This window comes from Phragmites australis, chromosome 22 (assembly GCF_958298935.1).
Source record: "Phragmites australis chromosome 22, lpPhrAust1.1, whole genome shotgun sequence".
NCBI classification, from domain to species: domain Eukaryota; kingdom Viridiplantae; phylum Streptophyta; class Magnoliopsida; order Poales; family Poaceae; genus Phragmites; species Phragmites australis.
In genome coordinates this window covers 8,144,477-8,159,408 of record NC_084942.1, presented here as the reverse complement: position 1 = coordinate 8,159,408, position 14,932 = coordinate 8,144,477, and the positions used below count along the sequence as shown (strand labels likewise).

Genomic DNA, 14,932 nt, shown 5'->3' with positions numbered 1-14,932 from the left:
ATTTAACATCGGATGTTCTGATGTTTTCATCGGAAGTTCTGATCAGGGTCGGAACCTCTAGTTTCACCAACTTAGAGTTCTCAGGTTTGAATTAAAATCCTATATAGGAAGTTTTGATAGTTGGATCTGATGTTCCAATCAAGGTCGGAACATCCTGTTTTCGTGAACATATGACTCTCAGTTTCGAATTACTTTCTGGATCGGATGTTCCGATCCATATACATCGGATGTTCTGATGTGTTATTTTTACCAGTTCTAGTTTGGAAAGTGAAGTTCAATGCTGTCATTTTGAATACATCAGATGTTTCGATCATAGGGATCAGAAGTTCTGATGTGGGCTGAAAAGGTGTTCAACGGCTAGTTTTTGAATAAGTGTATTTACACACCCCTTTCCCTCTCCACTCTTAACACTTGTCCATTTCGAATTTGAACATACTTGTGAAGCAAAAGCTACTCTCCTCTCCCTAGAAAATGTTTCATCTTTAGAGAGATATTTGAAAAGAAAGTTTGAGTGCTAGAAAGAAAAGAGTTGATCTTTGAGCACTAGGGTTCATCTCTGAGCTTCTTCATTTGCATTTGTTTCTCTTGGAGATTGAGGACTCCTGGACGGCTAGGAGTTGCTCATGAGCCACCACATATTTGTTGTGCGTCGTGAGAAGGATTCTGAAGGCCGGACTTTGCCTCCACAAGGAAAGAAATACCACAAGGAAGTCGATAAGTGCTTTGTGCAACCTCGGGAGGAAAAGGGTTGAAAGAGACCCGGCTCAAGTGTGATCGAGCCCCTTCATGGAGACATAGGATTCTCTCAAGGATCCGAACTTCGGGAACAACATCGACTTGTCTCCACCTTTGGTTATTTCGCTTATTTCCTCACTTTATTGCTAGTTCATATATTGCTTAGTGTTAATCCTAGTTGTGTTTATCTCATATAGGATTCCATCTTATTGCTTGCCTTAGAGTAGCTTTAATTTCATAATTAATATCATTAAAGCGAAGTTTTAGCTTGTTTTGAGGAAAATTAGAAAAATGCCTATTCACCCCCCTCTAGGCCGTCATCTCAATCCTTCAGGTACTTATGGCATACCCTTCGAAGTTTTGAGCCCCTGGTTCTTTTCTCAGGGCAACCCACGGTACAAGCTGACACTGAAGGCTTTGCGAGTGACGAAGACGTTAGAAAAAACCATGAAGCAAGACGGAGGCACGACGAGGTTGAGTTTACCGCGTAGTGTGGCGAGGTAAGAATGAATCAACAGAGCGCAAATGAAACCAGGGGCTGCTACAATCCTCGTACCCCAACGAAGGACATGTGCCCTACCGCCGTGAGGAAGTGCGGTGATCGAAGCAATGCCTTGTGAGAAAAGCCAGCCCAAAACCATTGCAACCCAATAATGGATCCCGAGACAAGGCAACCTACCTCAAGCATGTTGCTAAAATAAAGCATGGAAAGTGTGGCACTGCGATCAAGCGAGTAATTGTACCACCAAAGTATAACACAAAGATATTGAGCCCTAGCCTCCTGGACGACATCTAGCTTTTGAATCAGAAGTAGACTTTGAACGGCCGAAGGGGGACTACAAACCAATGCCAACATCTAAAGGTCATGGATCCCTCCCCCCCCCCCCCTCCCCCAAGTCGGATCTTGCCTGTGAGGGGCTATTGTTGGGGGAACGGTACATGGTCCCCCTAGGTGACCAAGCTTGGGCGAAGTCTGTGTAGTACATGAAGGCTAGAAGCTAAAGACACGTGAATGAGTACCAAAGGAACCATCGGACAGTGCGAAAGGAAGCTTCGGACTGTCAAAGGAGAGCAAGGAACAATGCAAAAGGTCCTTTCGAAGAGAGGATCGACTCGAAGGTCGCTGAAATCAAGTCCTGCCTAGTGACCCCTCTAAAGGCTCTGCATCCGAAATACTAATACAATAGTGCCTACGGTACATGGAGCCAGTACCGAAGGGCCTATATAGGGGTGATCTTATAAGTAGCAATTTAGAGCTGAGTAGGCAAATGACCTCTATATATGGGGAATATTCCACTGTACCAGGGTATTGTAAATGCCAAAGGAATAGTTGGGGTGGGAGCTATAAATGCCCCTACCCTTGACTTTAAGAGGGCATTCAATTTTATGCTAGACACCTAATATATACATCTTCTTTGTATTTCATTCGTCATCCCTAGGCTTCGAAGTCCCTCTCTTCAGGTTCAGACTTCAAGGCCACCATACTACTTGTTTGGATATGTATCCACAACACGTATACATTGCGGATATTCCTAACAAATCTATGTCACTTATGCACGCATCAGCTATCGATTAACAACACTTGGGGTCGTCCATGCTAAGAACATGGTGATGGGTGTGCGTGGTTTCCACCAACCTTCCACACTCAGGCTCCCCCATCACATTCCTCTTCTCGCGTGTTGCTGCCTCACTGGAGCCTCATCGGGCATCTATCTAAGAGTATTTTTTATTAGAGTTGAAGGTGTTTGGGAGAGACCTTTTAATTTGAATTGAAAGTGCACATATAAACAAGAGCTGAACATTAAGTTTGCTTAAACAAATACTCCTTCCGGTCATAAATACTGAATATTTTAGACAATAACATAGTCTTAAAAGTGTAGCTTTAACCATTATATTATATTCCAATATATTTAAAAAACACGATTAAGTATTGATATTATGAAACTATTTTTCAAGACAAATCTATATATATGATTTTTCATATTTTCAATCTAAATATTTTGGTAGATATTGATAGTCAAAGTTTCAAAAGTTTTATCAGATTCATGTCCGAAACATCATGTTTTTTGTGACCAGGAAGTACCACGTTAGAAGTTTATGACACAATAATAAGCTTGAAACAACAAAACATCATTCCATACAGGCCCGAATTGTATGTTTATAGAACGAAAACAGCAAGGGGCCGGAGCTGAGTAACATATTTCAACTCAATTACGTAATTAGTGAACACAACATAACAGCACAACTTCAAAATATACACATCCCTCATTGTCTAGTGAAAAATAGAGCCGGAAATACCCTTCTCCTTCATATATAGATCTGTCCATATCATTACGGAAATAATTAATTGCACACAAAAGAATGGCCAACAAATATAAAACCCCAATTACAAGAGAGCAAAGCAAAGAAAGTTGAACACCTGAATTACAAGAGAAAGTTAAATAGAAAAAAAGGATCTCAGACGAGTTTGTGTGAGCATCACTTGTTTAGTTGTGTGCAACCAAGAAGATTCATGCATGCATGGCTGAACGTATGAGTTTGTCAGGAGCCGATCTTGTCGAGGCTGTCGGCGACGGCCTTCATCCTGGGCCGGAGCTCCGGGTCCACCTCCGTGCACGCCAGCGCGACGTGGAACGCCGCCAACACCTCCTTCTTGGGCAGCGCTGGCGCCCCGTGCCCGCGCAGCAGAGCCGGGTCCACCATCTCCGCCACCGGCCGCGCGTCCTCCTCGAACCCGCGCCGCACCCACCGCACTACCTCTGGCACGACACCGTGCTCCCCGCTCCCGGACCGGTCCGTCGCCGTCGACCCTGACACCGGTGCCGAGAACGACGCCGACGTCGACGGCGACGCATGGTCGTTCGGCCCCCGTCCCGTCAGCATCTCTAGCAGCACCACACCGAACGAAAACACGTCCCACTTCTGCGTCGACCGCGCCCCGGGCGCCCGCGCCTCCGGCGCATGGTACCCTCCGCCGCCCCTGTCCGACGCCGACGCAGGCTTGGTGTAGGGGATGGCGCCGCCGAGGAGCCCGCCGCCGCCGCCCGAGGACGGCGGTCCGTCGGGGGCGCAGCCGGCGACAGCAAGCAGGCGGGCGAGGCCGAAGTCGGCGACGCGCGGGGTGAAGTCGGCGTCGAGGAGGATGTTCGAGGGCTTGACCTCACCATGGACGAACCGCCGCGGGCTGCACTCGTGGAGGTACGCCAGCCCGCGCGCTGTGCCCTTGGCGATCTTCATCCGCGCTGACCAGGACAGGACGGGTTGACCCTGCCGACCTGTAAGAAAAGTCAAGGGTCAACACAGTTAGTCAACTTTGCATTGATATTTCTGTGTGGATTGATATGTTTTTTTCACCAATGTGGATTGATATGCGATGGCTTCAAAATTCTGTATTGTCAAAAATGCAAATTATGTTGGACCTGCATGAAAAATCAACAAAAAAATTGGTAAAAAAAAAAAATTAGGCACGCATGAACTAGATCGCATCACGCAGTTTGGCTTTGCATGGCTACTAGCAACCAGTTGTGCAATGGATCATTTGGAGAATACATACATGTTTTTTTTTCTATTTTGTACATAGAGACTACATGGTTGAAATATTGCTGAAAACTGAAGGTAAATGAGGATACATTTCGTTGTTAAAAAAAGGATGCATTTAGAGGCCAGGCAATACGCCTGCAAGCCAGCAAGTGCAGCAGTGCACACTGCTTGCTGCAGCCATGAGCCATGGCTGCCTGCTCACTGTTCATGGGCACTGCTGCATCTGCATGCATCTTTCCTTGTGAATGCCCCAAAGGCACTTGCACAGTGACCAATAATTCTTTTTCTATGTGATATTGCATGACTCAAAGATGGAGCTGAAATAGAAACGAAAAAGAGAGAGGCTCTTCCCAAATGAAACATTTGTTCAGAAATTATTGTCACACCACTCATGCTAGTTAGCTCTCTAAAACTCTCCTTTCTCTAAGAGCATGCATGCAAAGTTGCCAAGCTTTGTCCCATTAACCCTTAAAGCCCCAAAATCTGGCATTACCAGCCTCAACAACTAATCATTAGCGTTCTGATCATGCATCACCCAGGCGTGCTTCTGCTACACATGCCCAATCATCACCTTCTTTTCACCTTTTCTCTCCCATGAATAGCTTTCATTGTCTTTGATTTCAAATTTTCAATTAGCCCCAGGCCAGGAGAGAATAATATGCATGCTGTTAGGCCACGAGAGTGACAAAGGTTCAGGCTTAGAAAGGTCTCTGCTTTTTTTGGCTCCTCTGTTCCAGGCTCTGCTCTGCAGCTGCAGGAGGGTGGAAAGGAAGGACGAAAGGGACCTTCCATTCCGTCGGCGGGCCTTTTCTGCCCTTGTGTTGCCCGTGTAGTGCCCCAAGTGAGAAAGGCTGCTGCTCTGGAGCTTGTCAGCTTGGTAAGATGTGATGTAAAGCTTTTGTCAAACACTAATCTTAGCATAGCATGCCACTCTGTTCCCTCCTCGTTTCTTGTACAGTTGTACTATGAAACTATCTAATAAATCATCAGCAAGGTAATTAATATATGGTACATTCTTTTAATTAGTACCTATCTTTGTACTTTTCATTGATTCAAGCGCGCAAGCGAATATATACTGATGTAGAAGAATATCGCTTGATGATACGCAGCTCTCCTGTATTCTCGGGGACAGAAACAAGAACTTGCGTCTTGCATAAAAACATGGTGCCTGCCTGTGCACACAGGCTGCCATTTGCAGATTCCATTGCTTGGCCTTACATGCTACTGCTATGGGACTAACTGGGGGTTCAGCCACTGCTATTTGAACCAATTTATTTGTTACACTCTTGAGTAAATATACACCTGACCCTTGCTACCAGGCATGCATGTTTGATTGGTGAGGACCCCAAATTATTGAGGGTCATGCGCCGACTAGTAGTCCTTCGAGGAGTTACTTCTGGGCGAGTCAAAAGACAATGGTAACAGGAACACCGGAAAATGATCAGAAAGGGGAGATGCAAGGACCATCCGTGCATCCAGCTGCAAAGATCGATGCCGAGCATGCCATGGATGAACGTGGTCCAGCCGCCAGGGGGACAAGCCGGTGTGCCTCCTTCAGCCCCATATTTGGAAGCTTTCTTGCTGGTCTCAAGCTGAGGCTCTATCACTATACTCTCGAGGAGGTCACATGATTGCTTCTTACAATTGGCTATGGGAATTTCCTTGCTGACGATGACGATCGAGTCCGTTCAGAGGCATGGGAAAAACCCATCTCGTTTTTATGTTCTCTAGGTTTAAATATGTAACCCTTTTTCGAGGAAAGATATAACAAAAGTTGAAATGCAACTAGCTTGATAGAACCTAACATTTTTCTTCGGAAATAGTGCATTATTGCCGGTCGGTACTCCAGACAAGAAGATTTTCATAAAAGCTAGTATATAACCTCGACAGAGTTCCTTTTAATTTCCAATGTTTCTAATTGTACACTACTGTATATATTTGGGTGGAGGAAAAATATAGGAGATTGCTAACTTGTGAACGTTTCAGAAACAGTTAAACTTTGTTTCCGATATTATTGATATATGTTAAAAAAATTTGTTGAACTACATTTCAGAAATTATTGTCGAAAATTGTTGCCAGTTTTGCAAGCACCCAACATCTAGTTTACTGTACTACAATATGCGGTTGGAGTGCTACCAAGGATCATCATTAATACTACACTGTGCTGTGTCATCCCTTGTACGCACCAGTATGTTGTATACTGGATCTTGTGTTTTTTTCATCCTTATATGAATGCAAATTTGAGGCTATTTTTTGGGGCACAAATTACACGTGAAAACCTAAAAAAAAAATGTATTGAGAACCCGCGAAAGCCAGAGGGTAGAATTCTCAGTTAAGATGCAGAGAGTAAAACTAAAAGATGATGAATGGACGATATCTGCAATTACTATTGAGTTTGATTTTGAAATTTTGCGTAGCACATTCTACATTTCCAGGAGTTTTCAGTAGGTTCTTTTTTGGATGTGGCATGTGCTTTGGTGCAAAATTAGCCAAATCAAATCACGGCATTAATCAAATCACGATCGCGGCATCTACCACGTTTCTCCAATAAGAAAATTCGGAATAAGCCAACGCTAATAAACAATTAACTACAACGCAACGCATCTAAACCTGACAAAAAAAAAAACTATTAGCAGCAGCAGTGGTAGTGTGTGCTTACCGCGCAGCGCCGTGGCGAGGTTGCCGTTGCCGACGAAGTCGGTGACGACGAGCTTCTCGTCGGAGGACCAGTAGTACGCGCGCAGCCGCACCACGTTGGGGTGCCGCGCACGCCCCACGGCGCGGGCCTCTACCGCGAACTCCTTGCACCGGTCCGCGCCCCCGCCGCCGCCGCCCAGGCGCCGCACGGCTACCGGCGTGGTCCCGTTGGCCACCACCACCTTGTACACGATCCCCTTCCCGCCCTTCCCCAGCACGTACGCCGACGACCGCAGCAGCTCGTCCAGCTCCACGCGGAACCCGCGGTCGATCGCCACCAGCTCCCCCTCGCTGCCGTTGTTGTACTTGCCGTCGCCACCACCGGCTTCTTCGTCGTTGTCCGAGGACGCACCCGAGTCGTCCGTGCCGCCGCGGCCCCACAACATACAGCGGCAGAGTCCGTTCTTGCTGCTGCCGCCGTCGTCGTTGTCATGGCTGCGGAGGCGGTTTTCTTTCCGGTCCTTGACCTTCCAGTATATGTACACCATGATGACGCCGACGAGGGCGACGCCGGCGGCGTCGGCGACGGAGATGAGCGCGATCAGGCTTGTTTTGAGCGGCTGGTGCCGGTCCGACGAGGTGAAGGTTAACGGACTGGTTGTCGCTGGTGGCGCCGGCGACTGCGTCGGCGGCGGGACGGCGCGGCAGGGGACCTGGAGCGGGAAGCCGCAGAGGCCGGGGTTGTTGAGGAATGCGGTGGGGCCCTGGCTGGCGAGGGAACCCGTCTGCGGGATGGCGCCGGAGAGGTTGTTGAAGCGGAGGTCGAGGGTGACGGTCGCCGGCAACCGGCCGAGCTCTGGCGGCACGACCCCGGAGAACCTGTTGTGCGAGAGGTTGAGCGTGCCGGCGAGCTTCGGGAGCTCGCCGAGATCAGGCGGGATGGAGCCGTTGAACGCGTTGGATGACAGGTCGAGCTTTTGCAGGCTGGCCATCTCCGGCCAGATGCCCGCGGGCACCTCGCCGGTGAACGCGTTCCTGGCGAGCACGAGCCGCTGCAGGCTGCGGCAGTTGCGGAGGTCGAGGGGCAGCTCCCCGGAGAGCGCGTTCCCGGACACGTCGAGGTTCTGCAGCCGCGGGAGGTCGCAGAGCGCGACGGGGAGGCCGCCGGTGAGCCGGTTCCCGTAGAGGTACACTGAGTGGAGCGAGGACGCGTTGGAGAGCGCGGCGGGGATGGCGCCGGCGAGGCGATTGCCGTGGAGGTTGAGCCGGCGGAGGAAGAGCAGCGAGCCCAGCTCCGAGGGGATGTACCCGGACATGTTCTTGCCCGCCACGGCCACTCCCACCACGTGCGGCGACGGAGGGGCCGAGGCGTTGGCGCAGGTGACGCCCGGCCACCGGCACGGGTCGGGGTCCGACTCGAACCACCTGGAGAGCGCCGAGCACGGGTCGTCGGTCACCGCCTCCTTGAACGCCAGCAGCGCGAGGCCCTCGGCCGTGAGCGCCACGGCCGCCGGCGGTGGCAATGCGAGGAGGAGCAGGAGGAGGAGAATTGTGGCCGGAAGTGTGGTCATTAGCTGACGCTCTTCTCGCTTGCTTAAGTTGCCTGTGTTGTTGAGGAGCTGCCTAGTAGAGGTATGTGTGTGTGCAAGAGAAGAGAAGAAAAGAGAGGAGAGAGGCCAACACTTGCTCTGGCTCTGATTGGCATCATGCAGGACTAGAGATGTGTATATGTTGGCACCTAGTCATGTGGGGGCCTTGCAGGTAACTAACTAATTTGTAACTCATCCTTGTAAAGAAATGTTTTCGCCATTGTCATGTGTATATGCATGTTTTCTTTTCTCCATTGGTTTTTTTTTTTTTGGTGGAGGGGGTAAAGAAAAGCCGATCCGAAGACGATCTTGACCCTTGATTTCTTGATCCGATATGGCGTTTGTATGCATTTTTCATCGGACGATCGGTTCACACATTTTGCGATCCGTCGACGGTAGCGGACCATTTTTGATAAATAACCTACGAATTCCTTCCGGGCTGTCGTTGATTTTTACTTTTTAGTGAGGGGGAATGTGGGGCCATGTGTTTTATCAGTTGTAAGTGGCCACTTTAGATGTTGATGAAAGTTTAGTGTGGAGCGCATGCTAGTAGTGATGGATATTTTCCTTTTCCTTAGTGAGGAGGTGGTTACGTGTGGAGGAGATGGAAAATGGTGGTGGTCTTCATTACAAGACGGCCGGGCCACCAAATGTGGAGAGAGAGAGATAATGGAGGAGGGGAGTAGAAGGGAAGCAAAGGAATGCGAGTTGAACTGTGATCTTGTACAATGTGTGTAGGATAGAGGGGAATGATGAAAGGACGTTTTGGAGAGCCAAAGCCTGGATGGCGGCCGGCCTAATCACGCGCGCTTAGGTGCGGTGCGGCCTTTGGTTGGTTTGGTGTCCTCGCGCGCTTCCCGGACGACGCTAATTGATCTTGTGCTGTGGATCTCCTTACGGACACTGACCGAGGCAGGGAAGGTAAGTAGGGCGCTGTTTTTCTCTTCCTCTTTCACCTTCCAAAGAACCACTTATAATTGTGCGTATCTGTTTTAGAGTTTAGTGATTCCTGTAGTAGAGTGCAACGGGTGATAGCTACGGGAAGCAAATTTATAGGATTCGATCTAGAAATATCCTCGTGAGATCCCATTCATACTATCCATTCCATAATCTAATATTTAATCTGAAGAGAAGAAAGAGTGAACATGTGTCATTATAGATAAAAGGATCTTTTTTAAGGACCGGATCTTATAGAAATTACTTCTATAGCTAGGGTCTTCAAGTCAAGAGGGTGGGATAGAGGAAATAGTTTGAAAAAATCTTTAAAAAAAATGAATGGGGCGCTAGGGGCTCCCAAGTTCGCTGTACCGGTAGGAGGCTTGATCGCCCTGTAGATCCGCTCTTGCTTACAGACATGCATAAAGATGCATGCAAATGCATGCTTGCTGGTTTTAATTAGCTTCCGTCTTTGATCGATCATAATTAGCAGCTAGCAGAGATCTTGACAGACATGAAACATGATTGGCAGATGTGCATGCATGCTTGCAGGTCTTAATTAGTAGTAGTGGATTCTGTCGTCGATCAATTAGCAGCAGCTATGATTCTCGGTGTCCCGAATGAGGTGTGCGGTGTGATTATTGCAGCAGGTGGATGGTGTGCGTGCATTGTGCAATGTGGTAGCTTGGTGTGGGGATGGCAAGTACAGCTTGTTAGTTTCATGATCCTGATGAATTCTCTTAATAGTGTTGAAGATTAAATTGGCAGTACCAAATACTGTACTATCAAAAAGTTCTTATTCTTCGCAATGCGGATTTTTCAGACAACTGTGTGCTCTGTCTGCTGTACATTATTATCAGCTTGGGAGTACACAATAGCTGCACAATTACTGCATGCATCATTTTCACCCTTTCTGTACCTCGCATCCAGAACTGTGAAACTGGTAGAACCTCGAGTTATCATAGAGTTACCAGGAATTTCCAGGGAGTATCCATCAGCTACGTTATTAGTTATCAACTGCAGTAGTGCGTAGTGCATCAGTTGAGACGTTGAGTACGTAGTGCAGACTGCAGTAGCATGATAACACAATCTTCCTTCAGATATACTTGTCAGACAACCTCTCAAGATGAGTGCATGTAGTAAGCAGGTGCAGGCTACACAGTAGTTTCGCTCTGATAAGGAAATCACAGTCGTTTCTCTACCTCTTCTCTGGCAATGGCGGCAACATCATCCCCTTGTATGGGTTATGGCTTCGGTCATGGCTCCATCACCGTTATTTGTGGATTTTGTCTCTAGGCTACTAGATCCGGTAGATCCCTAGAAGATGGCGTCAGACTTGATTATTTACTTCTTTCGACGAGAATACTGATGTTCATTAAGGGTCTCATATATGTCTTGACCATGGATTCACTGCGTTGACTATTATGGCTATCCAAGGGTTAGGATTCCTTGTCAAAGTTGGTATAAGATTTTAACTCCGGTTTTAATGTTTTGCTTAGCTCAGCTATTGCAGAGAGAGGTGAAGAACGATGAAAGTTACTAGAGGTGAAAAAGAGAAGCTTTTTGTATTATCTTTGTAATTTATTCATTTCTTAGGGACTTCTACGTAATATTGGGATGTATTTTTTTCAAGTTTAATATAATTCCGACCCTAATTGCAAGAAGAATAGGCAAAATTTCGTAAAAACAACATATTTGTTTAGAAAAGCCACACGTTCAAATTTGTACTTCGTAGATCTACAAATCCCTACCACCATCATGTCCGATAGGAACTATAATGGCAGGCCCACATGTTTGTGGCATAGCAATGCAATGGTAAGCCCATAGGCCGGACACGTCATTACATGCGTGGGCTGGGCAACGGTGTAAAATAGATTGAATACAAATAGAACAGTGGCCTGACCACATTTGGTGTTGTATTTTCTAAACAAATAGAAATTCAAACAACCTGATAACTTGTCTAGTGGTAAGATATTAAGGTCATTTTATCTAATCAGAGCATATGACCATTCTAATTTATTTATTTCACCTAAAGGAACACGCACTCACATTAAGTCAAAATAACAAGGCATAGAAAAAACAATATGCATATTGATTTGATGAATCCAATGCAAATACAGACACGATTTTTTAAGCGCAACTCTATACTAATATTAAAAATCACCTTAGCAAGACGGTACCTGAGAATTTAGGGCCATGTGCTGAATATAAAACTTAGCCTTAAATTCGAGGATTTTTAACAATGAGAATATTTTTATCCATTTAATTATGTAATTGAAAGACAATTTTTATGACACAAAAAATATGTTATTGTTCATACTAAAAGGGGCTCTTCAAACACTAAGGGCCTGTTGAGTTTGCGGTCATAGTTTGGCACACGTTGGGCAGACAAATTTGACCGACTTTGGTTAGTGTTTAGTTTAATGCCCGACATTTGGCGTACCTAACTTTCTCTTCAATGGGTCAGGTTGTAAGAGACTAATTTCTTCCCTCATTTTTCCATAGTTCCTAAAAAAACAGTGGCACGCCAACTTTTTGGCGCAAATGTGGTACAATGTGGTAAGAAAACAAACATGCCCCTGACAATGCAGACGCCACAAAATTATCTCGGTTACCAACCGTCACAGCATAGTAACCAATTGAACATTTAACGAGTTCAGTGCAACAGGATAAGAACAAAAATTATGCATGTTAGTTCACAAAAGATAATACTCCTAAATAAATGGGAATGGAATGGATGGTTCTATTGCCACCAATGAGAGGAGAAATTCAGGGATCATGAGTTGCCCGACAGGCAGCACATCAACGAATTTGGGCAGAGAGCGGAGAAAGAGATTGGAGTAAACCTTGCTGCACTGCTTTTTACTCCAGATGTGCTGCTAATTGCTCAATTTATATTCTATACTTCTATACTAGTATACAAAGCACCAGTTGGGTAGGGAATTTTTTATCTCGACCACCCATCGCCTCTGATTATAGGGCTTAAATTCAAAGTTGTTTCCCCCTAAAATTACACTGATTGAATCCATTGCCCTCAGGTGCTACTCGCGTCCCCAACGGCGGACAGCACTGTTTGGTGGCGATGCTCTGATATGGCTCCCCGTCTACTCCCTCACCGATGATTTCCATCTAGGTTTGGGCCGATATTATAATAATTTATAAGGATAATTGGTATTAGTTTTTCAACCACGGGTAAATTTATCAAGAGTTTAGCTATTCTGTCTCAATAGTAGCTATGCCTAACGTTGTGAATTCTGTTTCTATAGTTGACTTCATCAATATAGTCTGTTTGTAAGACCTCTATGAAACAGCAGCACCGTTAAGAGTGAATATATATCTATTTGTGGTCTTAATCTCATTAATATCAGATATCCAATTTGAACCACTATAAACCTCTAGTACTGATGGATAACTAGTATAGTGAAGTCCATAATTCATAGTACCTAACAAGTAGCGCATGACTCGCTTAAGCGTATGCCAATGATCATTACCCGGGTTAGAAGTAAACCGATCTAATTTGCTCACAACAAATGAGATATCAGACATTCTAGCATTAGCTAGGTACATAAGTGGTCCGATTATCTGGGAGTATCTCGGTTGATCCCTAGCAATCATTTTATTCTTACGAAATATTAAACTAGAATCATAAGATGTTGAAGCGATCTTATTGTTCATGTAGCCAAAGTGGTTCAGGATCTTTTTCATATAATGGGATTGCGAAAGTGTAATACCATTCTCACCTTTGATCAACTTGATATTTAAAATTACGTCAGTCTCTCCCAGATCTTTCATATCAAAATATCGAGACAAAAATGACTTAACCTCATTAATCACATCAAGATTTATCCTAAAAATCAGTATGCCATCAACATACAAGCACAGAATAACTCCCTCACCCCCATCATGACGATAATACACATATCTATTAGCTTTATTAACTGCAAAACCCGCACATGTTAAAGTTCTATCGAACTTCTCATACCATTACTTATGAGCTTGTTTAATACTATACAAAGATTTCAATAGGTTACATATCTTATTCTCGTGATTTTCTACTATAAACCCATCAAGCTTATCCATATAAATTTCTCATCTAACTCTCCATTAAGGAAAGTTATCTTAACGTCTATCTGATGAATGAAAAAAACCATATGAGGCATCTAAGGAAAGTAGAACTTTTATTGTGGCTAGGCTAGCGAAAGTTTAATAAATATCAAAGAAATTTTCACATTCTTTTTTGGTATAACCCTTGGGTACAAGTCGAGCCTTATACTTTTCGTTAATACCATCACATGTAAGATCCTTTTTGAACACCCACTTACAACGTATAGGTTTACAACCATAAGGTCAATCTAGGATTTTCTAACTCCTATTGGTGATAATAGAATCCATCTCATTACGAATTTCCTCCTTCCAGTAGTCTGCATCTAGAGATGCATATGCTTCTGAAATAGACTTAGGAGTGTCATCCACAAGGTACATAGTGAAATCATCATCAAATGACTTTATTGTCCTTTGTCTTTTACTCTTCCTTAGAGCCTCATTGCTATCCTCCTAAAAAATAGCTCATGTGTTTGTTCAGAATACTCAAGTGAGTGATAGATTTAGGGATTATTTTAGAGGTTTGATTAGAAGTGTTATGTATATTCTTCATAGAAAATATGCTCTCAAAGAAAGTAGCATATCTAGACTCCATAATAGTATCGACAAACATATTAGGTACCTCATATTTAATTACTAAAAACTTATAGGCACTGCTACGATGAGCATATCTCAGAAAGACACAATGCACTATTTTAAGTCCCAGTTTGTGCTTTTTAGTTATTGGTAGATTGACTTTTAGCAAGCATCTCCAATTGCGCAAATAAGAAACCGATGGTGTTCTTCATTCCCATTCTTTATATGAGATTTTCTCTTTATTTTTAATAGGAGCTCTATTTAGAACATTACATATAGTTAATAATGCCTCCTCTACCGTATCTTAGATAATACCATGGTGTCCAACATGGCATTAACCAAGTCAGTAAGGGTATGGTTCTCCTTTCAGCTACCCCATTTGATTGGGGTGAATAAGGAGGTGTTTTCTCATGAATATTTTCATGTTCCTTATAGAACAGGTTAAAATCACTAGAGAAATACTCTCCACCATGATTCGACATAAGTCTTTTGATTTTTCTTTACAATTGATTTTCAACTTCTGCTTTACAGATTTTAAAGTAGTCTATAGCCTCATATTTTACTTTAACAGATACACATAACAAAATCTAGACGCATCAACAATTAAAGTCATGAAATATATTTTTCCACCCTTCATCAACACACCATTTATTTCGCAAATATCTGAATGTATAAGTTCTAGTGGTGTCAAATTTCTCTCCTTGACAACCTTGTGAGGCTTACGAGGTTGTTTAGATTGCACACAATTTTGACACTTAGAACCTTTGATAATGAAAATTTTTGAAATTAAATTCATATTAGAAAGTCGAGATATACAA

The 14,932-nt window shown here is 44.6% G+C and overlaps 1 protein-coding gene across 1 annotated transcript; it reads right to left on the bottom strand.

Annotated features, from left to right (window-relative positions):
- Positions 1 to 2,949: 2,949 nt before the first annotated feature.
- LOC133904284 (receptor protein kinase-like protein ZAR1) lies at positions 2,950 to 8,651 on the bottom strand. The gene is made up of 2 exons (XM_062345749.1): positions 6,935 to 8,651; positions 2,950 to 4,010 (listed from the first exon to the last, which is right to left on the bottom strand). The coding sequence occupies exons 1-2, from the start codon at positions 8,481 to 8,483 to the stop codon at positions 3,277 to 3,279; spliced, it is 2,283 nt and encodes a 760-aa protein (XP_062201733.1). The 5' UTR covers positions 8,484 to 8,651; the 3' UTR covers positions 2,950 to 3,276.
- Between the last annotated feature and the right edge of the window lie 6,281 nt (positions 8,652 to 14,932).

Excerpts from the sequence above, each read along its gene's own strand:
- LOC133904284 (XM_062345749.1), bottom strand. The coding sequence starts at position 8,483 with ATGACCACACTTCCGGCCACAATTCTCCTCCTCCTGCTCCTCCTCGCA. Across the intron at positions 4,011-6,934 it reads CCTCGCCACGGCGCTGCGCG|GTCGGCAGGGTCAACCCGTC; the intron begins GTAAGCACACAC and ends CTTTTCTTACAG.